Genomic DNA, 25,887 nt, shown 5'->3' on the forward strand with positions numbered 1-25,887 from the left:
TCTATATAATGTATAACATCAAAACATCATTGTATTAAATAACAACAACAACATTTCTGCATATATTAAAGCTTGTTTGGTTTAACATTAGCTCGACTTTTGAGAGTTAACTTCACTGAAATGACATCACCAAAAGCCTTAGTGCTGACAACTACCTGTACACTGTTTTGATTCATGTTTTTCAAAATAACCCTGTCTGTGTTCAGCCAAGCGCATAACACCTGATGTGAAATTACAGGTTTCCTAAAATCCTCCAACACCTCAGCCAGACTAATGACTACCTGTGCCACAAATCCAGGTGTTACGAGCCGTCTGCATGAAGCAATGGTGCATACATTTAGTCAAAGAAGTTTACCTTTTCTCCACGGGGCGAGGATAGCAAACGACTTGTGCCAGCTGAACACCATGCTCGGTTTCCTCTTCTTTAGACTCATCTTGGACGTCCTCAGCATTCAGCGATAAGAGGAAAAAAATACCTCCTCTTTTGGCTTATTCAAGCACAATTCATACCTAAGTGTTGAGTGATCTTCCTTCTCCTGAATGGAGAGTTCAGATTGTTGAAAAGTCCCAGGACGGTGTGCAGCTTGTGGTATATCCTGACTTAAACATATTGCCAGGCTTACACACAAGTGAATGTTAGAGATGACCGGTTGTGTGGGAGCGAGTCGTGTGCTGTCCTCTGACTGAGGAGAAAGAGCAGGCCAACCTCCAGCTCTACCATCAGCAGCTGGAGGAGGGGTGACGGATGGAGGGAGGGAGGGAGGGCAAAACTATCTTTGTGCGTGTTGGAGAGATAGCGAGAGAGAAACTAGAAAATGTGTTTTGCAATCAAATGCTAGTATCTTTCATTTCTTTGCTTGAAGAATGCAGTCGGCTTGACAAAAGCCAGCATACTTTTACTGTACAAACTTCTTTTAGAGTCAAATTGCACCTAATGTTTTTAGACTACAGTGACAAAACTCACCACAGTTCTTCAGTTTGTACTTGTAGTATCTAAGTTTGTTTATTTTTTTCTGATTGAAGTAAGGTTTCCCTTTGAAGGACATCCCATAGACCTAAGGTTAGCTCACACTGTCCCAACAAATACCAAATTCCAGCATTGGGTATTTTTGGATCAGTATGTTAAACTTTTTAGTGTTTGTTGGGTTCAGTGTAAAAATTACTATTGGGTTGCCGAATCCAGCTGTTTGTCCTTTCATCGAATGAAAACATTAGGATATGAAGCAGAATTCCCAAAGAAATTCAGGAATTTTACAGCAGTTCAAAGAAATGTGGGTGTGACAGAAATGTTATAAATCTATTGATGATTTACTACAATAAACACATTCACCATATGGTCTGTCGTACATAACGACCAGTTTATATTGCGACTTAAAGTTTATTCAAATTATCATCAATCATTTAATCAATTAAATGTACAAATTGTTCCCTTAATAAAAGATGGAATTCAGACGCACCCACACATTACAGTTTTCCTGGCCACAATGACTATCTTTCTTATCCCCTCTATATAGTTCAGATGTGGGAGGGAAAGAAAGTTAGAAAAGTACTGCAGTGCTAAATGAAGCATCCCATTGTTCTGGAAAAAACATATTTTGCCATGTTAACCAGGCTTTTTAAATGTTTATTACGGCCTAAATATATCTGTAATGACAGAGATTTTGTTTTTTCACATTGCTGACATCTGATGCCATTCCTCTTTGTGTTGTTTTGGTAAAGAGCAGGTGAGGATGTTACATTAGTGGGGTGACAGACTCAGCAGTGCGGTTAAAGGTCTCGCCCTGGGCTAGAAGATGAAGCTTTTGAATGAGTAATTATCTCAAACAGGCCTGGACAATGCTGAGGTCTCCTTACGCTGTCCCATTGTAAACCAAATGAAGATAATGAAAAGCCATGGGTTCCTTGGATCTGTAATGTCTGTAGTATGTAATTGCATAGTTGACGCTACACTTTTAAATATAAAGGTGCTAAAAGGGTTTTCTGCAGCGATACCTTAAAAAACATGTTTGGTTCCCAGGGGTTTTCGGACTTTATGATGCCAAGGCCAAAAAAATATGATGAAACTTTTGTGAGGGACCCCAAGCCTCATATTTTCATGTAAAGTAAATATATTTGTCTACACTTGTATTCAGGGTTTCCACGGGTCTTTGAAATGCTTGAAAGTTTGTGAATCTGGGGGAAATAATTCAAGGCCCTGGGAAGTTTTTGAAAATATACATACATAGATACAGGTCATTGAAAGTGCTTGAATCTTTTATGCAAGAAGTTTTCTGGAAAAAAAATCCATATTATTTCCTGTGTAGTGTTGGATAATATCATCAAATTTCTAGCCTTTTAGACACACATGCTTAACTTTTCGCTTTAAATGCTTATATCTTCTGTAGGCGAATGTTGATTCATACCAAAATGCTTTTTTGCATAGTTGTGTTTAACACATAAAAACGTCTCCGGTTACGTATGTAACTGTTGTTCCCTGAGAATGCATTCCATTCGACCGTAAGTGGACTGCGAACAGGGGGGCAGGGTTTCATATTTTATTGAAGCTTCCCTGGACGCCGCCATTGCTTAGCGAACACCCATCTGCTGTTAGCATCCCATTGACTCCCATTCATTTTGGCGTCACTTTGACAGCGAATAACTTTACATCTGAGGCGTTTAAAGACTCCATTTGTCCATTAATTATTTCTAAAGAAACACGAAAATGTATAAAAGGCTCCATTACCATGTATCTTACGTTATGTCCCAGTAGAAGCAGTTTTTGTAAAAATAGGCTAACGATTGCGTCATAACCTGCGACTTTCTGTCGCACAGTAGAGAAATTACCGTATGGACTGGGAGAGAAGCTCACAGGCAATCTTTTACTGACTATGAGGCAAACGGGTGAACGTGAAGGCATAAAGTCAAGGGAGATTATTAATCAGAATACTAACCAAAATGTGCTCCTGTTCACGCTCGCCGTCTCTGCAAGATTCAGTAGGTGATTCAGATCTCCCGTGGCACGGCTATTAGAAGACTTACAATTGTCAGACAGGTTGCTCACGTGACATCCACGTCATTGAGCTCAGTTTGAGTCTGCGCAGTACGCTCGACACCCAGGAAGTGTTACTGTCTATGACTGCGAAGTGGACTTCACAGGGTATTCCGCCATCTTAAGTGAGATTCCAATCCGAAGGAAGTGAACATGTTCAGTTAGAAGGGCACTGCACATGGCATAGGGAATCAGGGAACATCGATACATCACTTCACAGGAAGTGGAGAGCGATAATCACCCAACTGTCATTGCGCGCATCACGTGATCACCAGTCAGAATGGTCAGACCGCTATGCAATTATATGACAATCGTTTAAAAACACATAAATACTAGGGATGTAACGATTAACCGTGCAAATGCGCGCTTTCTCAATGAATGAATTTGAATGAATTTACGGTGAAATCCCGGCACATCCGAACGCCAGGGGGCGCTCTTGTGCAGAAACTCCCTTTGTGCCACAGAAGAAGTAGCATTACGAATGCTATTCCAGGAAATGTCTAAAGGAATATTTATATCACTGTTCTTTTAAATTGTTTCAGGTATTTTCATGATAATAAAGAATATTTTAAATTATTTTTTTGAACGAGTGTTGCTTTTTTAAATGCACATTATAAACAACTCCGACTCGTTATGATTTTAGATTGATAAGGACTTCCTACTGACCAAATGCCGAAGTACACGCACAAGCTGTGAATGAAACAAAGAATCGCAGCCTTGCGATTCAGAATTGTTTTCAGACAGGCATTTTTAATGGGACACACGGTTGAATCGTTACATCCCTAATAAATACACATAGTTAACCAAATTGAAGTTTACTTTCATATTTGCATGACAGTTACAGCAGGGCTTCAATTCTGTTAATAGTCAAGTCATAGCAGCATAGTCAATTAAAGCGTATAATAAACATACGTTTTTCATTACGTAGTGTACATATTTTAAATGCGATAGTAAATCAAAATTAAAATATGAATGTTGTCCTATATATATTTATGTTATATCAATCTGCGCGACCCCGTCGTTGACTTTCTTTGATGACGCTTGCAGGCCGTTCCAAATGAGCGGTTATTGTCCGTGAAGTCCACTTCAACTGATATACCGTGCTCAGGGAGTAGGGAGCAATGAACACTCCGTAGGGACCCTGTCGAATGGAACGCACCTTGTGTCTCCCTTGCCATACTTCCTGCGTCCCTGTAACGCTGTCTTTGGCAATATTTCAGATAGCGATCTACTTCCTTTTTCAATATTTTACTATGTTCTTACCTCAAATTAGACAAATTAAAACATACCTATCTTTATTCAATGCATGCACTTAATCAGTTCGTCGAGAATATGTTAGCATTTAGCCTAGCCCCCTTCATTCCTTAGGATCCAAACAGGGATGAATTTAGAAGCCACCAAACACTTCCATGTATTCCCTATTTAAAGACTGTTGCATAAGTAGTTACACAAGTAAGTATGATGGCACAAAACAAAACAAAACACGGCGTGTTTTATTTTATATTGTATAGCGGAAGAGCACTTAGTTTGCAGCACTTCAACCTCGGGTGCAGTAATATTGACAGAAGTTTGAGTGAGAGGGGGGAGTAGTCAGAAGTGATGATATTACTGCGCGCTGAGGTCGAAGTACTGCAAACTAAGTGCTCTTCCATCATACAATATAGTTCTCATTTTTTACCTGCTTAAAAAAATCGCCAAGTTTTGTTTTGTGCCACCATACTCGTGTAACTACTCATGTAAAAGTCATGTAAAAATTTAAATAGGGAAAACATGGAAGTGTTGGGTGGCTTCTAAATTAATCCCTGTTTGGATCTGAATGGGGCTAGGCTAAATGCTAACACATTCACAATGCGCTGTACAAAGATTAAGTGCACGCATTGAATGTATTAATTAGTCTAAGTTGAGGTAAGAACATAGTAAACTATTAAAAAACGGTGGTGTTTTCTCTTTAAAAAATTACTTCCAATTGGTAACACCACAGTTTTTACTGTGTATGTATGCCAGGAGAGGTATTGCAATATGTCGTAATCCATCAAATGCGTCCGTCGAATGCTTGCACTGTAAATGCACCGTAAATTTGAAACAACTTGGTTATGCAAGTCAATTCAATCTACTTTTTTAAGTTTTGACTTGTGATGAGTTCACATAACTTATATAAACAAGTTGAAATTGCTTAACTTAATTTGTTAAGTTAAAGGAACATAAAAATATCTAGATTTAATATAATATTTTACATTGTGTGTACACGTACGTGTCAAATGAAGTACACTTTGCAAGGTGTTGCTTTCGTAAAAAACAAAGTACACTTGGGCCGTTACTTGTCCTTCAGGCGTTACCAAAGATTTTATGACTGATTGCTAGGGCATGGCTATGTGGTCATCAGTGTGTTTTGGCTAATTGCTAGGGTATCAAATAAAATAACAGTATGTGACTGTCATAAACATGACCACACATAGAAACATGATGCATGGGAACATCTTTTTAAGTTACAATTCAGAAGAGGATCTTTGGAAACACACACAGATAGGATGTACAATGATAAGAGAAAGTTGGCCACGTGTGTGTTTACTTGGGAACTTTCATTGTGATTTTATAGAGTGTCCTGTTGGTCTTGGATTGGGAAAACCCTGATCTTTCAAGATTTGAAGCTGTGCATTTTGCATTATTATATAACACAGACTTTGAAAACCATTGTATGGAACGTTTCGTGCTGCTTTGGACCTTCATGGGTGTATCAGATAGTTTTGGGCTTGTGAGGGGTTTGAGCGGTGTTCCTGTCTTTAGAGACATTTCTGAGAGAGTGTGTAAATAAATGAGAATTAAGAAACTTGAGTGGAATGTTTTAACAGCATTGTGAGTTTATTACATCATCTATTTACAGATTAAATATGCAGGGGAGTAAGATTACCCAAATAAAAGCAGGTGGGCCACTTCAAACTCAGAAATATGGTTTGACAGTACTAGTTACCTTATTATAACTATATCTTAATTTTCAGTGACAGTTCTGTATTTATCAACAGGTCTGAACTGCTGAATATGACAAATGTCAATGTATACCCACATGTGTAAATGTAATTGTCATTCTTATTAAATAATGTATACCCATTAAATTATTAAGATTAGAAAAATAAAATATGGGAATTCTCATATATTTTTTTAAATAATAGCTCTGGCAAAATTAAAAATAGCTCTGGTCTGGGGGGGGGGCAGTGCCCCCCTGCCCCCCCTAAACTCCTTTTCTTTTAAGTTAAAGGTTGTGTATAACAGAATTCATGTATAAGAGTCATTAATGCTTGAAATTCTTCCATTGTTGTGAAGTTAAATTTTCATTCAATTGTTATGGTCTTATATCATTTCAAAATCTTTCTCTAAATCTAGATTTTCTTGTGGGAACTAGTTTATTGCTTTAAAAAGTCCATCATTCTCTTGAGGATTTGACATCTCAGGGAGCAAAACAATCATACATATTTATAAAAGACTTTATAGCTGTATATCTTGGCATATTTATTTAATAATACAGCACGAGCAGAATCACAGTAAGCCGAACCATATGGGCCTCAAATAGTGTAAAGATCTTTGAACTAATATGTTTGCTGATAGTAAGGGTATATCAGGTTCAGATGTCCAAATTCTTTGAGACACATTTCCTATTTTCCTATTTCACATGGTTCCAGATGGTTTCAGGGTTCAATTTCAGATATCCCCTCAAGTATTGATAAAATCAGAGCGAGTCCTACAGTCTTCAGGTACCAGTAAGCCTTTATTTCTTGTGTTTCATATTCTGTCACATCATTTTAATTCAAAACGTCCTTGATGAGGTCTGACACAACGGTGTATTTTCAGCTTTTACAGCTGCGGTGAAGCCGGACGAACCCCCGTCACACCCCAAACACAATTTTCCCTAAACTCCCCAAACGTTTACCCTAATCTCATTTCCTCTAACTGCGTTATGTGAAACAAAGACATCAAATAGAAAAGTGGGCATCATTTGAAAGTGGATTTTTCCAACTTTTGCTGACATGCTCCTTTGGCTTTTCAGCACAGAGAGGATGCATTTTTCTTCTTCTGAAGTGTTTTTAACTGATTTCAGGTTTTTTCGTTCTTTTGTTCGGTTGGGTTGATGTCCTTTATGTGTTTATCAAGTGGTCAGATCATTCTAGTTTTTGGAGACATGTGCTCGTCAATTATGATCCTAATATAAAAGGGAAGGGGATGTTGGCAAGAATAACCAAATTAGGAGTAATTTCTCTCCAGAAAAACTTGCCACTTTGGGTAATCAGGAAAGCAGTTTGTTATTTTGAGTTTTCCACTGACAAACATGTGAGCTATCAACATTCCCTCCACCCTAAATCTAAAAGATTTCATTTGGCTTTTCCTGGATTTAGGAGGTGTTGACTTTACCAAAGACCACTGTTTACTTGGCAGGAATTGGGTCACATGAACAGGGCGGTGTGCTTCTTCTTCTCATCACCCGCTAGGTTAGATATCCATGAGCTTAGTTATTAAATTATCCTTCATGTTGTTTTAAGTACAAATGAGCTCTTAATAAAGTGACCACCTGCCTCTCTAATGGTGTTAAAGGATATTTATTATGTTTTCAAAAAGATTGACTAAAACCTGGAAAAAGACTTTCCTCACACATTAGTCTTTGATCAAAGCTGTTAAATTACTGTACCTATGTTTTATTTTCCTATGCCAAGATTGTGCAATCATTTTAAAAAGTTTGGCTAGTTTTAAGTTTTAAATCGAAAAGCGACAAATCCAACTGTTGGGTTTAATTAATCCAGAATTTTTTTTATATTTGATCCAACAATGGGTTAGTTAGAACATCACAGCTTTTTGGGTTGAAACAACCCCAGTATAGGTCAAGTTACAACCCAGTGGGTTGGGGTTGTCCCTTTTTGACCCAACACTGGGGTTGAAATTTTTTTATAGTGCTAATTGATCTAATGTTGCATGCTGAATACAACTAGAGAACCAATAGCCTAGTGACTGACACCAAAACTGACACAAAACATGTTAAGCAAAAAAGTTTGCACACAAATTGCACATTCATTTAAAAACTGTGGGTAAAATGCTGGGTAGCTAAGACCCATGGTTGGGCCAAATATGCACAAACCCAACCAAGGTTAATTCAACCTAACAGTTGTATTTGTTTATATTTTACCCAACTATGGGTTGAAACGTCCCAGCATTGTAGAGGTTATAGTTATCATGCATTATATATGTGTAAGCAAAGTTTTGTAAGCACTAATAATTACATTTATGACTAGACGAGCTGAGTTTGGTTGCCACAAAACAACACAGAAGAGAGATAAAGGAGAGAAAAAAGCTGCTTTGCCGATCTCTGATTCACCTTACATGTATAGTAAAATTGGCTGCTGTCCATGCACGTTCACCTGTGTGATGTTTGTATTCCCTCGAGCAAAAACAAGAGTCCCATATGTTTTGTCATTTGATCTTTAAAGCAGTGAATAAACCTATATTTATAAACCTATACGCTGCCGTGAGCAGGGTGATTTATGATGAGTACAGGAAACCTTGAAGTGTCTGCAACAAAAAGACAGACGAGTTTCCACATGTGAGCTCCTGTCTGGATTTGTCCCAAGATGAAGAACAATGTGGGCAGAGGACAATGGAGCCGGTGGACAGAGTTTACAGTTGGACAATACTACACTGTCAGAATAAAGGTACAAAAAGGTTCCCACAACTCCAGTCCTCTGCCCCCCCTCCCAGAACATTTTAGATGTCTCCATATCAGTGGCGGCTGGTGCTAAAAAAATTTGGGGGGGCGCAAACACACTGAAAATCAAACTTTTACTTTAGTAATGCAGTACTCTTAATAGCCATTTATCAAGTGATGAGTATCATTAGCATTTAATGCTGAAAATGTTACAGTTGAAATCAAACGTACGAAATAAATGTACTATGAATCTGTAATTAACTAATATCAAGGTAATCATTCACACGCACGCACTCACGCACGCACGCACACACACACGCACGCACGCACGCACGCACGCACGCACGCACACACACACACACACACACACACACACACACACACAGAGCAACGAGAGAGAGAGAGAGAGAGAGAGAGAGAGAGAGAGAGAGAGAGAGACATTTTCAATCTCCGTCATTTTTTTTTTTTTTTGAAAAACAGCGTTGTAAAGAGTCCTTCGCAGTCATTTATTATCCGTCATTTCATGTTTTAATTATTTTCATTTTCGTTCACATGTCCATTTCTAATCATAAACTTACAAGACGAGCATACAATGTGTTTATTCATTTGTTTAGAGAACAGATAAACGGAGACCGTGCATCACTTTACCATCACACGAAGCAGATTAATGTTTTTTTTTCTCACAGTGACAGCGGAGGCAATAAAACACGGAGCTTTATGCTGAACAGGCAAATATGAACAAATCAAATAACAAAATACTACTGCGATTATAATATCAATAAACATGTAAAAATCTTAATTAAACTAAACTCATCTGAAACCATCTTATGTAATAAACGCATGAAGGCAGATTAATGCAGACTCTTGTCATTAGATTTTGTATCTTTACCTTAGACAGGCGTCTTGTTGCAGCGCTCCTGACCTGTAGTGTTTAACTTCAGCAGCCATGCGCAGACCAATCAGTGTATGACATCAAAATATCGCGAGAATATCTAGAAACCAGGGCGTCATTTGAGCAACACAGTGCTATCAACTGGACATACATAGGAATTACATTCTCAAGTTGAGTTGTATGGGCATCTGCCAAAATGGCGCTCATATTTTCTTTATCCTGCTTAAATTTTCTCCGTCAAAGACTTTTCGTTTAACGCGACCGAATACACACAAAAAGAGACACTAAAGTTGCCTAATCACAGGCTCGTATGTTTCTTTTTGCTTTTATAGCCATAGCACAAGCACATTTTTCCCTCACAACAGGGAGTACATACAGTCCATCAGCTCAATATGCACGGTTCGTGAAGTTTCCTTAAAAACAGTGGTTTTCTCGTGGGTGCTTTTTAAACTCTACAACACTGTACAACAACAAAACTAACAACAAAGTTGACCAAGCCACGGAATATACCGGATTATATGAGCAGCACTCGCTCTCATTATGTCCACGCAACACAAGCTCAAACGCGCCACAAAAGTTCATGTCGTGACGTGCACGTCTATCACGCATTCAGACTTTAAAACAGCAAACAGGGAAAAAATAAAACTCAAGAAGACTTACATAATATCCAGCTAGCCAACTCCGTTTGCCATGAGAAGTGGTGGAGAACACAGACTGCCATCATTTGACTCCGTTGGTCGATCTAATCCAAGCTTCTTAATCCTTTATTTATTCATCAATTAAATACCTTGTAAAGGGTGATTTTGTAAGGATAAAAGCATATTTTCCTTCATCTCAAGATATTTTACTTGCTTTCACTGATCTGTACTGTAGCTATCAGTTAACACAGCAATCTCCAACGCGGTTATGAGACTCTTCGAACCATCCAATCACAGGAGGTAAAAAACATTAAAAGCAATATTGATTCGCTTTCAACATAAGTGGGAGTGTTTGGGACGCACAGTCCTGCGCCCCAGGGCGGATCCGAAACCAGCCACTTAGAGCTCAGCCTCAGGTCACATGTTTTTACCCTTTTTCCTGACCTACATAGACACTCATTAGGGGTGCGCCCCAGACACACAAACATGACACACACACAACGAACTCAGTTTTGATTTTTAATTGTTTTAAATAAATTATAACATGACTAACAGTGAAATAGTACAACTAAATGAATTTATTTTGTATTAATTTGCACTATATATTTAACTTTTTGGTAACATGTTAAAGTAGCTTTCCTCTCTGGCCAGCTTTAAGGGGGCGGCGCCCCAGCGCCCCCTAGTGACCAGCCGCCACTGCTCCATATATAAAACACCTGATTCAGTTCATCAGTGTTAATTAAGGAACGTTTCAAACATTTTGGAAGGAGCCTGTTGATTGGAATCAGGAGTTTTATATGAGGAGACATCTAAAATGTTCTGGTAGGGGGGCAGAGGACTGGAGTTGAGAACTTCTGCCTTAAATGATAATTTTTGTACCTTTATGGGAATACAACCAGTGTTCGAATTATGTCAAAGATTATGGTGGATCCCCTAGCTAAGCAAACACAAAACAGCGTAAGGTGCACTTTGGTTTACATTTTATTTCAGACAATTTTTTCGTTTATAATGGACAAATAATGGACAGTATCGCTTTGTGGCGGCGCGAGAAATTCATGTAATATTTTTATTTGAATAAAAACCAGGGGACACCCCAATTTATATTTTTGTGCTTTATGGGGGGTCCCTCAATGCTTATAGGAGGTCCAGGGGCCCCACAATACAGTGCTTCCCAATCTTGGTCCTCGAGGACTCGAGATGTCTCCTTATTCAACTAATCAACCTCCTTCCAAAATGGTAAACATGTCTCTCTAACAAGCTGATGAGTTAAATCAGGCGTTAAATAAGGAGACATTCTGGGAGGGGGTCCTTGAGGACCAGGATTGGGAAACAGGGTCCTAATATATACTTAAAACAAAATGCAACAACATATAAGTACAATTGGACACTTAAATGGCTTTAAAACAGAAATGTGTATTGCTTTTCGTTCTTGGCAAATCCTCAGAACTGTCCCTGAGAGATAATAAATGTCCCGTTAGAGGTCATAATTACACATGTGACTAGGGTTGCCAGTAAATCACCTCAGAAATGAGAGAGGAGTAAAATGAATGACTGGTCTAAAATAACAGACAGAGAGCTCCAATGAAGGAAATGGGTTAATAGGTTGTTTCCATATGTTTATAGTAAGCCAGCTGTCCAAGATAACCTTCCTGATAACCCGGATGTATCCCCCACAAACTAACTTAACACGCCCATACATGCAAGACCAGCAGAAAGGATTTTCAACCGATATGAGTTATTATTCTGAAGGAATTCAGGGTTGAACGTCACCTCCTAAACCCCATTGTTTGGGTAAAGCTCCTCCTGCATATTTGAGTCAATGATTTGCTGTATGGTGCAAATGAAAGTCACACTATACACCAAAGTCCCTTTAGGGAAGTCGTGCCACTAGGCAATGTTTGCAACGACGCAGGGCAGCTATTTTAGTCATCCAAGACTAAAGTCCTATCTACTTGAATAGGGAAAAACACATATAGCTAAAATTATGTGATCAAATCACAATAAAAAACAATTTGACCAACAAATAAATCTGACATCAACTGTACCATAACTTTCATTTCTTGAGCTCAAATCGGGTCGCGGTCGGGTTGTTTGAAATAAAGATGCCAATAACTATTTTAAACAGTTACTACTTTTAAAAAATGCTGAAAGTGGGTCGGGATAAATATTTTTATTTTGCGGTCCAAGTTGTGGGCGGGTTAGTTGAAAACATCGGTTGGGTGCAGGTTGTTTATACATTGACCCGCGCATCACTGGCGAATGGGTGGGGCGGGTCTTTCAAAAGAAAGTCCAGATTCTATTGGGTTAGGGGTATGTTTGTTTAAGTGATTTCAACATTGGTTTTTCAGATATCATGCACCCCGCCTTTAACTGGAAGGTGGGACTTCTTTCGCCAAAGCAGCCATATTGTGCTCCTATTCATAGTAATAGGAGTGCTTAATCTTGTTTTTTTCAGTATCTTTGCTATACACTAATTTAAGCTTTACGTCATGTTGTATCTGCGAAATAGCCTTACATTTTTATGTCTGTTTTATACATGTATAGACCAATTTTGTGTTTGCAAACAGAGATGACGTTTTTTGTGGGCGGAGCCAAACTGGTTGTAGAAAGTGACTGCTCCGCATTAAACCGTGGTTTTTATGGATCCGGTGTTCTGTCGAAGTCTGATTCCTCTATGTTTCCCTTTAGTGCAATGTTTCTTATAGCGTTTTAATCACGTTACTTTTATTTTTTAGATAGATAAAAAGTTGAAATGGCTTGGCTACTGATATGCATGTATGTAATGTATATGTATTGTTCTTTTTTGCTAAATCAATTATTTTTACATAAATTATAATTGTAACGTGATAAAAACGCTATAAGAAATACATGGAGGGAACAGACTTCCACAGAACACCGGACATCTTCTCTACTTATTTTCTATTTTAATTATTAAAAGATTTCCAGATGATTTCCTCGCTCCATTCTGTCCGCTTAAGGGCTTATTGTAATCATAAACACCTACGTTTATCTTCAAATGATGTCTTCGACGATGGTATTCTATAAAAATGAAAGCCATCTTTTTTGGCATTCTTATTCTGACACTTAACAGCACAACAGGACATTTTCTAGTGAGTTATCTTGCTCGTTTCACTCGTGTCTAATTCATTTCCACTCTTTTTCTGCAACCGCATTGCGCGCGCAGCTTGCAGTGACGTAACTGTGACGTCTACTCTAAATTAAACTAATGATGTTTCTTTAAATTTTCTATACACAGAGCTCAAATTTGTTGCATTTACTTGTTCTCTTTTAAGTGACAGTATATATCAGACATGACGGCTGTTTAAAATAATATCGGCATATAGCTGATAGTGTAAAAAAATTGCTTTTATCGACTGATACCGATTATTGTCTGATATATCAATGCTCTCTATGTGTTTCCCAGGAACTGGACCCATAACCGCATGTGTATGACCTGTAGAAATAGAAGTTAAAGACCTTCTGTACTTTTATACTATATTTAATGATGACCAGAACGAATGAAGACCTTCACAGACACATGGTGTTCCATTAGTGAATATGAAGCTATTAGATTTCAAGTATAATTTGAACAGGTTTGGCCTCAGGCTCAGGTGGAATCTGCAGCGGTTCATTCTTTAAGATGGAAGAAAGGAGGGACGTGTGACACGTGACGAGAGCGCACAGTCTTTTAAAGGGAAGATAAGAGCTCTCTGGGACAGTGTGCAGGAGGGAGACCTGTCCTTTGACGAAAAGCTGTTTTGTAAATGGATCTGCTCTTATCAAGCGTGAAGAATTTCAGAGCCACCTTAGTTTCACTACCATTGGCTTGTGCTCAGTGTGTGCAGTCGAAATCAAATTAAAAGCCATAAAGCGTGAGTTGATGTGTTTTTCAGCAACGTTTAATTATGTGAACTAATTGTGCGTTACTAAGATTTTAAAAGACATTTCAAATGAATCTGACTGGGACTAATTTTAAAGATTTGTCTTTATTTATCTTAAATTGCACCTATTTCATTGCTAAAAAACAATGTTAATTTGTGTATTTGGTATAATTTGCGTGGTTTATGGTTAAAATAAAACTTTATTTTCCACATACCATACATTTTTCTAGCTCCATATTTCACTATCTTCCTGAAATGCACTGATTTGAAAAGTGTCCCTGATTGGCCAGCTTATATGTACATTGTGATGGCCTGAAAACCACTGGCGTCACCCGGAAATGTGACACCCCTTACCATGTTTAAAAGATTCGCTCACAATGCAATGCTAACAGGAGTTCATTTACAGACTGTGAGTCCAAACGGAAGGAATTATAATAATTTCTGTCTTGTATATGTCAACAGGCCCAGGAAGTAAACTGTTGCCTACAATCCGTGTGTTTGTTGTAGTCCAAGAAAAGAGATTTATGGTGGAAACGATAACTTACGTCATCGTTTACTTTGGGGTTTGTACCCTTTGCATATTGTTAACATGAACTAATACACACTTACACAACAAGGGAAATAAAAAAATGTGGATCGGACCATAGTTGCTCTTTAAGTACGAGTTAGAATAGAATCAATAGAATACAGTTTTGTATATTTTGTTAATTATAATACAAAAATGTATTAGTTTATCTTTGTCTTATTGTGTCTGTTTTCTGTGCTATTTGAAAAAAATCCTTGTTTGCTTAGCATACTTGCCAAAAAAAGCTCATTTGTGTCAACATGGTGCAAGTGTAATTAAGTGCATAAAATTATTAATTGCAGTGTGACAAAACAATAATATTATAGTATACACCTTTAAGGGTTTTAATAGATACATTTCTTTGCAGTTCACACATGGGTTCAGTAGACTCACCTAGTTTGAACTCAACTCTCTACTGACACCGTGTGGTTAATTCAGGCCATAGGATTCAGAAGACATCATCTGGCTGAAGATCCCACTGGAAGGAGGTCTAAAAAGAGATAACTTCATGTAGAAGAATCACTGTTTTGAAGCAAATAGAGCTTTAATTAACTAGAGGTTTAAAACAAAAATAAACTCTTTACCCACTAAAACACCACACGTTGCAGAGGGTGGAGCACATGAGATATGACTATCTATTCATTGGCTCTGTTGATATCATTCTCAAGCATGGTAGTGCATTTAAGGTGAAGTTTATTGTAGTTTATTCTGGCCTGCAGAGATAAAGCTATAAAATAAAGTGATGCCTGGGGCATAATTGCACAATATTTGTTTTTAATGACCCCTCAAATTGGTAATGGGTCTTGTTCGAATATAAAAAAAATGCATAGAAAAACAAAAAGCTTACAGTTAGTAAAGCATAAATTGAGTACAGTTATATGAGTTGTTAATATTTTGTTGATCTGCTCTTGTTTTAATGACAGCGGTTATGAGCCTTTGAGCATGTGTGCATTTGTGCCAAGCATTCTTAAATTCTTCTCAAAGCTGGGCTTTAATTTACACTACAAGAACAACATCACAACACACAAATAACATTTCAAACAACATCTTTATTGATGTGTAAAGATGGGTAAAGATGTCAATAGCAAAAGATGGTGGCAAATGCACGGCAACAAACGTTGCTTCGTTGCTAGGCAACAATTTGTTTTATTTAGATTGTAATTTTATAATGTAATTGTGAAATGATTTCGATTATAATTTTGTTTCCAATGTTTTTGTGAAAGATAAATCACGAAAGGCTACGCGTTATTCAACCATGAGTAATTTTTTTTTTTTTTTTTTTTTCAACCATGAGTAATGACTGTTTGTGCATAAGTAATAATTGTTTTAAGCAGAGTAACGTTAAGCTAATGCACGCGACATTACGATTAAATTATGTAAAGTAAGAAATATACTTTACCTACGTCACGAGGCTACTTCATCAAGCCGTATACTATTTGTATTAATTTAGGAGAGGCTTTTTTTCTAAGCGTCTTGCAAATGAGAAGCCACACGTGGCGTAATATTGTTAACTAAATACTATTCTATTACTATTCAGTTTTTGACCCATAAAGCTTTCGCAACTCCAATACATAACTAATATTTTATGTGCGTTTTTGTACATGACAGGTGGTAGGACGACTGGCTAATTAAATTTTTATCCACGCATATTTTTGCACTCAATGAACTGCCCTGCACTTTACTTTCGCGGGAAATATCAAGTAGTCTGTTTGCATAAATGCTGCCGTCTAAGGGGTCGCTATATATATTTGCCAAACCATCCGAAAATATATTCTACAAATGTTTTACTCAAAAATCAACCTACTATTTCTAAACTTATTATAATAAAAACAGACTCATCAACATTCAATACTGAAAAGCAATATAGCAAATAAAAACAAAACAATGTGTGCTCTGCACCCCTCCAAATGTGATGTGTAGTGGTTTCGCCCGAAGTGGCGCGAAAAGACTCCGCTTTCTCACTCCACGGTCTCGCGTTACTCTGGCCACGCTGTCTCGTGTAACTACTGTTCAGCTGCTTTTATTCGAGTTTCATATTATTTTATCTTTATCCGACGAAACGGTCGGGCACATTTGCATTTCATTCTGCGTTTTTGAAACCCTTGCGCCTATTTTTTTGCGTAAAGTTTTGTTTTATGTTAGTTAACGTAGTTGTTCATATTTTCAGTAAACGTGGTAAGAGATACAGTCCAGATTTGCAGACAGTTTGCACAGAAAGCAGCGAAAATGAGCAGGTAAGTCTCTTTCAACTTTATTTATAACACGAGTTGTTGGGAGAGCCATGCATTTACATTGATTTTCATTGTTTTAGCATTGTCAAAGAAGAGACACGCAGTGTTTCGCCTCATTGTCCCAAACCCAATGAATCTGAAGAGCCTGAGGGTACCTCTGTTGAGGGTGCAAATACAGGTAGGCATTGAAATTTGCACTGAATCCCATAAAGATGATGGTATACCTGTCTGTGCAAGTTCATGCATCATGTGCTTTATACATAATCTGCACGTTGCAGAAACATGCATTGTTCCTGAGATGATCATTACCAAAGAGATGGAAGAGGAGGAGAAACATCTGATGGAAGAGGGAGAGAAAAAGGAGAAAGAAATGTTGGAGGAGGTAAACAGTTGTGCTTTTATGGATGACATTATATATCCAATGAATGTTAGATGTGGAATGTGAAAAGATAGACTGGGAAGAGTCATGGAAATTAGTAATGTCCTGAAAGTAATTTATGGAAAATTAATAAAGTCCAAATAAGCCAATATTATAAATTGTTGCATATCATGATATGCATACTAGGAACTGAGGTTAATGTATTAATGGTGCCTCTTATGTTGACAGGCCAGGCAGTCATGTGAGAAAGATACCCAAGAGATGCGATTCAAAAGACTGCAGCATCTTTTGCAGAAAAGCAACATCTACTCAAAGTTTCTCCTTACTAAAATGGAGCAGCAGCAGCAAGAGGTATGTGTTTCGTTTATAAGACAGGAAAGAGCTGTCGCTCTGCATGGTTTATTGTTTCCGGATGTAAATCTCTTTAGGGTGTTTTTATCTAACATGAATTGTAAGCTGCCTGCCGGGCTGGCACAGATGCAGATGTTTGTGGGTAGTGGTATTGAAAGCAACCATTCATATACTGTTACAGTAGGGGGTGGGTGACAAAGTAACAAGATTAGCTACATTGTTAGGCTGTTACAAATTTAGGAATTTAAAAAAGACCATTAATAATTTAGCAAATTATGTCTAGTATCTTGTGTTTGCTTCATGTTTTGACCTGTGATGCTGCATTCATAGATGCATTACCACACTGTAAAAAAGTTAGTTCCACTTAAAGTAAGTTACCCGTTTGCCTTAAAATTTCTAATTTTTGATATTATATAAAGTTTTAAGTGCAACTTTTGTCTCTTTATGCAAGTCCACAAAAAGTTTTTACTAGGAGTACTGTATCCCTTGACTGAAAATTTAAAAAGTGCAAACAGAAAAGTAAAGTGCACACCTTATATCAATTAATGCAATTATTTACTTTTTCCCCATAATATCTGCAGTAATGACACATACCGTATTTTCCGGACTATAAGTCGCATCGGAATATAAGTTGCACCAATCAAAAATGCGTCAGTCGGATGAAATAACATAAGTCGCAGTAGACGTGTCATTTATTTATACAATTATTTCACAAAATCCGTGCCGAAGAACACACATTTCATCTGGAGAGGCAAATTATTCAACTAAACAATAGCACACAAAACAGCAGGCTGAAAAGATGTTCATACGTAATCGTAACATTATCAGTTATTTACACGATAAACAATAGCATAGAGAATATACCTGGAAGGCTGAAGAGGATAAATTAACCGAACAAGCCACCGAGCATCAAGTAAGAGGACTCGTCATTCCACATCACTGAATCCATGCCATCCTATCATAATCTCTTTCAGCATACATTCCCTCATTCAAATCATTTATCTGTTTAGCACCGCCCCAAGGAGCCATAAAGTAATGGCGCTGGGAAATCTATTTAGGGAATCTCGTTTATTAACTAATGTATCGATATTTGATGCCAGTGTATCGATTCTCGTATTGCCAGAGGCGGGCGAACAATACATCGCCATATTGATAAATTGTCCCATCCCTAGTGACACAACAAACTTTGAGTCAACTGATAGCGCTTTTCCAGTGCATAGTACCCCACGGGTCAGGTTATGTCAGCTCACTTTACTTTGGCTTGCTTAGCTTTTCTATCTGGTTAAGTAAAGCCCCAAAAGTGAGCTTACCCAACCCGAGGAGTACTATGAAATTAAAAAGTGCCATGATATTTTAGGTAGAATAAACTCAACATTTTAAGGCAACCAGGTTACTTAATTTTTTAAGTTAAACCAACAAATCTTTTTATAGTGCATGTAGAGTAAAATATAAGGCTGTGCAAAAAATTGCCTGCTATAATTAGTACTGCTATAGTAAATGGCGCTCCATCTGAAAGCAGTTGATGGCGATTTAATACTCATCACCGAACTGGCTTTACAGATGAAATACGCATGAGAATCACAGGCAATTTTTGTTTTTTTTGCACAGCCCTAGTAAAATTTATTTTCAGTTTATTTTTTTGCAGAAATTAACTTTAATGTTTTTCTCAAAATACAGGAAAAAATAAAAAAGGAGAGGCTTGAAAAGAGAGCTGCTAATTTGAAGCAAAAGGTACGCTTCTAAAAATGCTTATCTGCCTTAAAATTATTTCATGTAAAAACAAAAACTTATTGACTGTCATGTAATTGTTCTTTGCAGGGCACCAGTCAAAAGCCTGTGAAAGGTAGACCTTATTGCATTTCAATACAACATAATTTAATTTATTTGAAAATGTTTAGGTAATGATAATGTGCAGTTTGTTTATCTAATCAATTACCCGTTACTGTGTTAAGCTGAGAGAAAGAAGCGTGAGAGAGAGGACTACAAAATCGCCGATGTCATGTCCAAAGAGGTGAGCATTTTATTATACCTTTGATATTAATCTACAACATAAATGACCCATGTATCATTCTTCAACTGGATTCTCTCTCTCTCTCTCTCTCTCTCTCTCTCTCTCTCTCTCTCTCCTTAAAGGAAATTCTCTCAAAGGCCAAAAAACCTAAATTAGAAGCGGTAAGATTTTTATTATTTCTTTTCCTGATGTTAACGCCTTCCAGGAAACGTTCAAATGCATTGTAAATTACACCACGTTCATAAATTTCTCTTTCTGAAGGACGCTGATACATCCGTTACACTGGAACCTGAGGAAATTGAGAAACTGGGTGAGACAAACTCTGACATTAAAGGACGACTGTCTGAGGCTTTACGAGAAAACAGCAAGCAGATGGTGGATCCAGATAGAAAAGTGAACGGCCAACCTGTGCCCGCACAGCAACCCACTCTTTTCACTGGCGGTGTGATGAGATGGTACCAGGTGGAGGGAATAGAATGGCTTAGGGTAAGAGAAGTTCACCACCAGATGGCAGCACAGTTATTATACAAAAAACTTCAACGCTCGAATACCACATTTGATAATGTACACATGTAAATGGTGCTTTGTTTTCACATGCGTCTTATAGCGCATACAGAAAATGCATGTTTATATCAAAAAATTAAGTTGGAGTATAAGTTATGGTGTTCATTAGGCATTAATGCTATTGCATTGCTGACATACACTCTTATGTCTGTTTTATAGATGCTGTGGGAGAACGGTATCAACGGTATCCTCGCCGATGAGATGGGCCTTGGAAAAACCATTCAGTGCATTGCCCATATTGCAATGATGGTTGAGAGAAAAGTTCTTGGGCCCTTTCTAGTCGTAGCACCTTTGTCAACTCTTCCAAACTGGATCAGTGAATTTAAACGCTTTACACCAGAGGTATGTAACTTTTTATAAAAAATAACAACAGCAAAACCATTGTATGTATGTATTGAGCGTGATGTTTTGACTATTGGTTTTGCTTTGTGTTTAAGGTGTCTGTCCTGCTGTATCACGGCCCTCAGAAGGAAAGGATGGACCTTGTGAAACAGATCCGTAAACACCAAGGTCCCCTCAAAATGTATCCTGTGGTGGTTACATCCTTCGAAATTGCAATGAGAGATAGAAGGTTTCTCCAGGTAAACAAATCCTCAATTTTTAGTGTCCCTAAACTTATTTCACAGAATTGTATTTTTTATAAGTCTAATCATGCTTGTTTTTTTAGCGTTTTCACTGGAATTACTTGATTGTGGATGAGGGCCACAGGATCAAGAACCTGAATTGTCGGCTAGTGCAAGAACTGAAGATGTTACCGGCTGATAACAAACTGCTCCTGACAGGAACGCCCCTGCAGAATAACCTGTCAGAGCTGTGGTCTCTCCTAAACTTCCTGCTTCCAGATGTGTTTGATGACCTGAAGAGGTAAGATGTTACCCAAATCATCTTACTGACTCTTGAATGGATTGCCTGTCTTTGTTTCATGTGCTGTATTTGTTGTTTCTCTCAGTTTTGAGTCATGGTTTGACATCAGCACCATCACTTCTGATACAGAAAATATTGTAGCCATCGAGCGAGAGCAAAACGTCCTTCACATGCTTCATCAGGTCAGTGTTGTATACCATTTACCAGTCTTCCAATTTAACATTTCCATTGAATATATTTTTCACCTTTTCGTTTGGTTTTGATGACATCACGTTTTTAGATCCTCACTCCTTTCCTGCTAAGAAGACTGAAGTCAGATGTCACACTGGAGGTTCCACCAAAGAAAGAGATTATTGTGTATGCTCCCCTCACCAACAAACAAGAGTCCCTTTACATGGCCATTGTTAACAGGACCATAGCAAAGCTACTGGGCCAGGAGAAGGTGAGTTAATTTATAATGGATTGTATAGATTTTGTGTTTGGGTGGTCAGTGTATGTGATAAAAGAACGAAGCACAATGCAAGACTTGAATGTGTTTGAGCCATGTTAGGTATATGTACATCTGGCATGATACATTTGATGTAAAATTATATGATGTGCAAAGTCAATGAAGGGCAGCCATCAAGGTTTCTGCATAAAATGGTTTGACACAAAAGCCTTACAATAAAATCTGTTGAGCAACAGTGACTGAAAATGTACATCTGCAACATTACGCTGAGTTCAGTACCGTTTTGGGTTTGAGGTGTTTTCATACTGCCCAAAGTGTCCATCTTAATTTTGTATCATAATACTATCTCCTAAAGGATGATTCAAGACCCGTGCAGCTGACGTCCAGCGGCCGTCCGAAACGCAAGACAAGGAAGATGGTGGACTATTCAGAGAGCAACACCGACTCCGCCAAAGACTTTGAGAAATACCTGGCAAAGGTTCAGAAAGAGATGGAAAGTCAGGAAAGGTCTGTGTGTCTTGTAATCTCTGATTGGTAGCTCATAAGTTTCTGCACAAAGCTTTATTTTCATATATGGTTCCTCTTAGCTCCGGCCCAATTGTGGATGTGTATATGCCGGTCGATGCTCAAATCAACCTGAAACTGCAGAACATACTGATGCTGCTGAAAAGATGCTGCAACCATGCATATCTGATTGAATATCCTTTGGACCCCGCCACAGGAGATTTCAAGGTAATTTACACACAGTTTACATTTAGCTTTGCAGTCTGTTTTTTTTTTAGCTTGGGTTGTAAAACAAGTGAAATAATCTTCATCTCATTGGTGTACAGATCGATGAACAGTTAGTGGAAACATCAGGGAAATTTCTTGTCCTGGACCGAATGCTTCCTGAGCTGAAGAAAAGAGGACACAAGGTAAAGTTCATATTTTGTCGTGATGTGTACATTTAATGATTAACTGCTCTGCTCTATCAGTCAGTGTCAAACTCCACTGCACTTATGCATACAATTTATTGTTTGCTTTATCAAAGTGGTTTTGTATGGGTGCGATATTTATTCTCCGTTTATGTATGCAAAAAACATTTATGAACATTTGGCTGGCAAGATAACATCAAGCAGCCATGATAGTGAATTATTTGTGTACCCTCTAACCCCCATAAAGAAATGAAACATTCTTCTGTTCATTTGATGAATAATAATAAAAGTGTGTCTTTACAGGCTTGAATAAATCTAGATTTTTATTTTGTGCAGGTGTTGATTTTTAGCCAGATGACTTCTATATTAGATGTGCTGATGGATTACTGTTACCTCCGGGGTTATGAGTACAGCCGCCTGGACGGGTCTATGAGTTACGCAGACCGAGATGAAAATGTAAGCAGCACATTGTAGCACAGTTTGTTGCCTATGACATTACACTTCAGTCACATTGATCAAGTGCATGTTCTTGATCCAGATGAAGAAGTTCTCCTCCGATCCAGAGGTGTTCCTCTTCCTTCTGAGCACTCGAGCCGGTGGGCTTGGGATCAATCTGACAGCTGCCGACACGGTCATCATATTTGACAGTGACTGGGTATGAATATAAATGTGCTCACTTCACTATTTTTAATTTATGCATGAAAAGCTGTCAATACAAAGTCAATGTATAATGTGTTATGAATTTAATTCCAGAATCCTCAGGCAGATTTGCAAGCCCAAGATCGGTGTCATCGTATCGGGCAAACGAAACCTGTGATGGTATACCGCCTCGTTACGGCCAACACCATTGATGAAAAGATCCTGGAGAGAGCATCCGCCAAAAGAAAGCTTGAGAAGATGGTTATACACAAAAGTAAGCAGATACTGCAGAAAAAATCTAATACTTATAATACAAATATAATTAAAAGCTTAAATGGTGCTTTAAAATGCTCTGTAGGAATTCAGTGTTGTGTCTTACATTGATAAATTTGCATTGAACCACTAAAAGTTTTTACACATTAAAGTTTCTTACATGGTTCTTTCTATGAGAAGTTTAATATTTTTTTTTTAAGAAATATGCTTTGTTATTGACTTGTGTCTTATATTTCTCATCAGATAAATTTAAAGGTTCAAAGGCAGAACTAAAACAGACCAAAAGCTGCATTGATGTGAATGAACTGGTAGATCTTCTGAAATCCAGAGACTACGAAAGGTAAAGAAATTCACAAAACGTTAGCCAAATAGCTCTCTCAAAAAGATGATGTCATTTACTTGGTTGATACAAACCTGTAAGACTTTCATCTGGTGATCCAGATGATCACACATGACCCTGCCTGTGAAATCCAGGCTAAAGTCTCATAATCGAATAAAATAAGGAGCAAAGTTTGATTTTAATCTTGGACATGATCTTGGTCATTATTAAAGATTTCAAGATTATATTTTTACAGAATGTTCTTTATATCATGTAGGAGGATCACCAAAAATGTTTTTTTTTGTTTGAACAGACTGGGTCACAAATCTGGAAAGACATAGGGTTAATAATGATAGCGATATTATATGAGCCAGATGTTGCACTGTAAGTTTCTTCATTATACAGTTTTGACGTGGTCTTTCATGCTGTGTTGCAGGGCAGTGAAAGGAACTAAAGGAAAGGTCATCAGTGACGCTGATCTGGAGTTCCTACTGGACCGTAGAGATTTAATGGGTAAAGGTTCACATCTCCTATCTGAAGTGTAACTGGCTATCAGTGTATCTTGTGTGGAAATAAGATTGAATTTCAGGCTACTGCATGGTGTCATACAGAATGATGTTTTTGTAATGCCTCTCTAATGTGAATCATATCTCATGTTTCAGATCAAGCAACGAAGCGCGTGAAACAGGAGAAGAATGGCGTGTTTAAGGTTATCGAGGCCAAAGATAACAATGATGAAATAAGTCTGTCCTGAACTGATCAAGAAACAAGCACTAAAGCCTTCCTGCTGGTTGTACAGAAAGATTGAGTCTTTCTACTGTTTTAAGATTTTGTGTCAATCAATGCTGCTTTAATCAGCCTATACACCAGTAGTTAGGAACCGTTTAGCATTTCTTAAGTACATTTTCAAATGTTGTGTTATGTTGTAATCGCACTAAACCAGCAGTTTATAAATACCGTTGCATTTAATGTCTAGTTGACTGAATAGGAGCATCATGCATCTAGACAGTAATGCTCTTTAAAGCACTTTGAGTTTTAAATACTGTAAAACGTAGACTTTGCCTTTTTTTTGTATTTCATATTTTCTTGTCTTCAAAATATAATAAATATTTTGTATGTTGTCACCTGCAGTGTTGGGTGTAACTAGTTACAAAAAGTAAAGTAATTGAACTAAATGTGTATGGACTGTAAATCAATTTTTTATATATATATATATATATATATATATTATACAATAGTGGATCCACATTTAGGGGTGGTTTCCCGGACAGGGTTTATCTTAAGCCAGGACTAGGCCCTAGTTTAATTAGGAAATATAACTAGCATGACTTACTAGAAACATTACTTGTGTGCATTTTGAAGTAAAACAAAGGGCAATGGTGTATTTTTTTAAAGATATGTCAGTGCAAGTTGTTTTCGGTTTGGACAGCTCTTACATTTATTTTAGTCTAGGACTAGTCTAAGCCCTGTCCAGGAAACACTCCTTAAAGTCTAAGGTTAAAAGGCATGTTTTTTATGTATTCTTCTAACTTTAAATACTTTGAGTTAATAAGAACAATGGTTGGACTCTAATGTATTTCTCACTATTAACTGGTTGGTTATTAGTATTAATATTACTTTGAAATTGGCTGTTTGTTAGTACTTAAAAACCACATAATATTGCCTGATTCTGTCCAATTTCTACTAATACTTAAACTTAACAACTACTTTACCAAGTATAAATAAGCAGTAGGACTATATTGAGGTAAAAGTAGTTAATTTTGAGAATTAGACCTTAAAAAAATGTGAGCAGAATAATTGATGTACTTTTATATGATTCATTTGAGCTGTTTTAAGCCTATCTGTATCATTTACTAAATAGGAATAATATTTAGTAGTTATTTAATAATTTTTGAAAATAGTAATTTGTACAATAATCTAATTACACGTTTGTAACTAGTAATTATTTTTTTTTATTAACTCAAACACTGGTCACATGTTTAATAGAACCGTGTCTATGCCAAAAACTTGGAGCATAAGAAGCTAATGTTAACCTACATCAGGTTAGTTTTACTTTATCAACTGGATGGGTGTTCCCCTTTCTCCCAGGGACCCATTATTCCTTACTAGTGACATGCTTTGGATTATCCAATAACTTTTATTCTTTCACCTGAAGCAAAATATTAAAGATTGTGTGTAACTGCACAGTCAAGGCAGATATCAAGGAT

General features: G+C 37.4%; 2 protein-coding genes across 2 annotated transcripts in view; one reads left to right on the top strand and one right to left on the bottom strand.

Annotated features, from left to right (window-relative positions):
- The window catches only part of LOC135787364 (uncharacterized), a 33,482-nt gene extending 32,813 nt beyond the window's left edge, over positions 1 to 669 (bottom strand). Inside the window, exon 1 of the mRNA XM_065297311.2 lies at positions 356 to 669. Within this exon, the coding sequence (XP_065153383.1) occupies positions 356 to 452 (97 nt within the window). The 5' untranslated portion in view covers positions 453 to 669. The remainder of the gene's footprint in view (positions 1 to 355) is intronic.
- Positions 670 to 16,672: 16,003 nt separating this feature from the next.
- Positions 16,673 to 24,804, top strand: hells (helicase, lymphoid specific). Its single transcript, XM_065297312.1, has 23 exons — positions 16,673 to 16,921; positions 16,999 to 17,096; positions 17,197 to 17,300; positions 17,526 to 17,648; positions 19,326 to 19,379; positions 19,467 to 19,491; positions 19,601 to 19,659; positions 19,782 to 19,820; positions 19,921 to 20,145; positions 20,383 to 20,565; positions 20,661 to 20,804; positions 20,891 to 21,087; positions 21,173 to 21,269; positions 21,368 to 21,529; positions 21,891 to 22,042; positions 22,123 to 22,267; positions 22,366 to 22,449; positions 22,786 to 22,905; positions 22,988 to 23,104; positions 23,203 to 23,362; positions 23,605 to 23,701; positions 24,117 to 24,193; positions 24,343 to 24,804. Exons 1-23 carry the CDS (start codon positions 16,914 to 16,916, stop codon positions 24,432 to 24,434), a joined length of 2,562 nt encoding a protein of 853 aa, XP_065153384.1. The 5' UTR covers positions 16,673 to 16,913; the 3' UTR covers positions 24,435 to 24,804.
- Positions 24,805 to 25,887: the final 1,083 nt, after the last annotated feature.

The sequence above is a fragment of the Paramisgurnus dabryanus genome, chromosome 20, assembly GCF_030506205.2.
Source record: "Paramisgurnus dabryanus chromosome 20, PD_genome_1.1, whole genome shotgun sequence".
Classification (NCBI taxonomy): Eukaryota; Metazoa; Chordata; class Actinopteri; order Cypriniformes; family Cobitidae; genus Paramisgurnus; species Paramisgurnus dabryanus.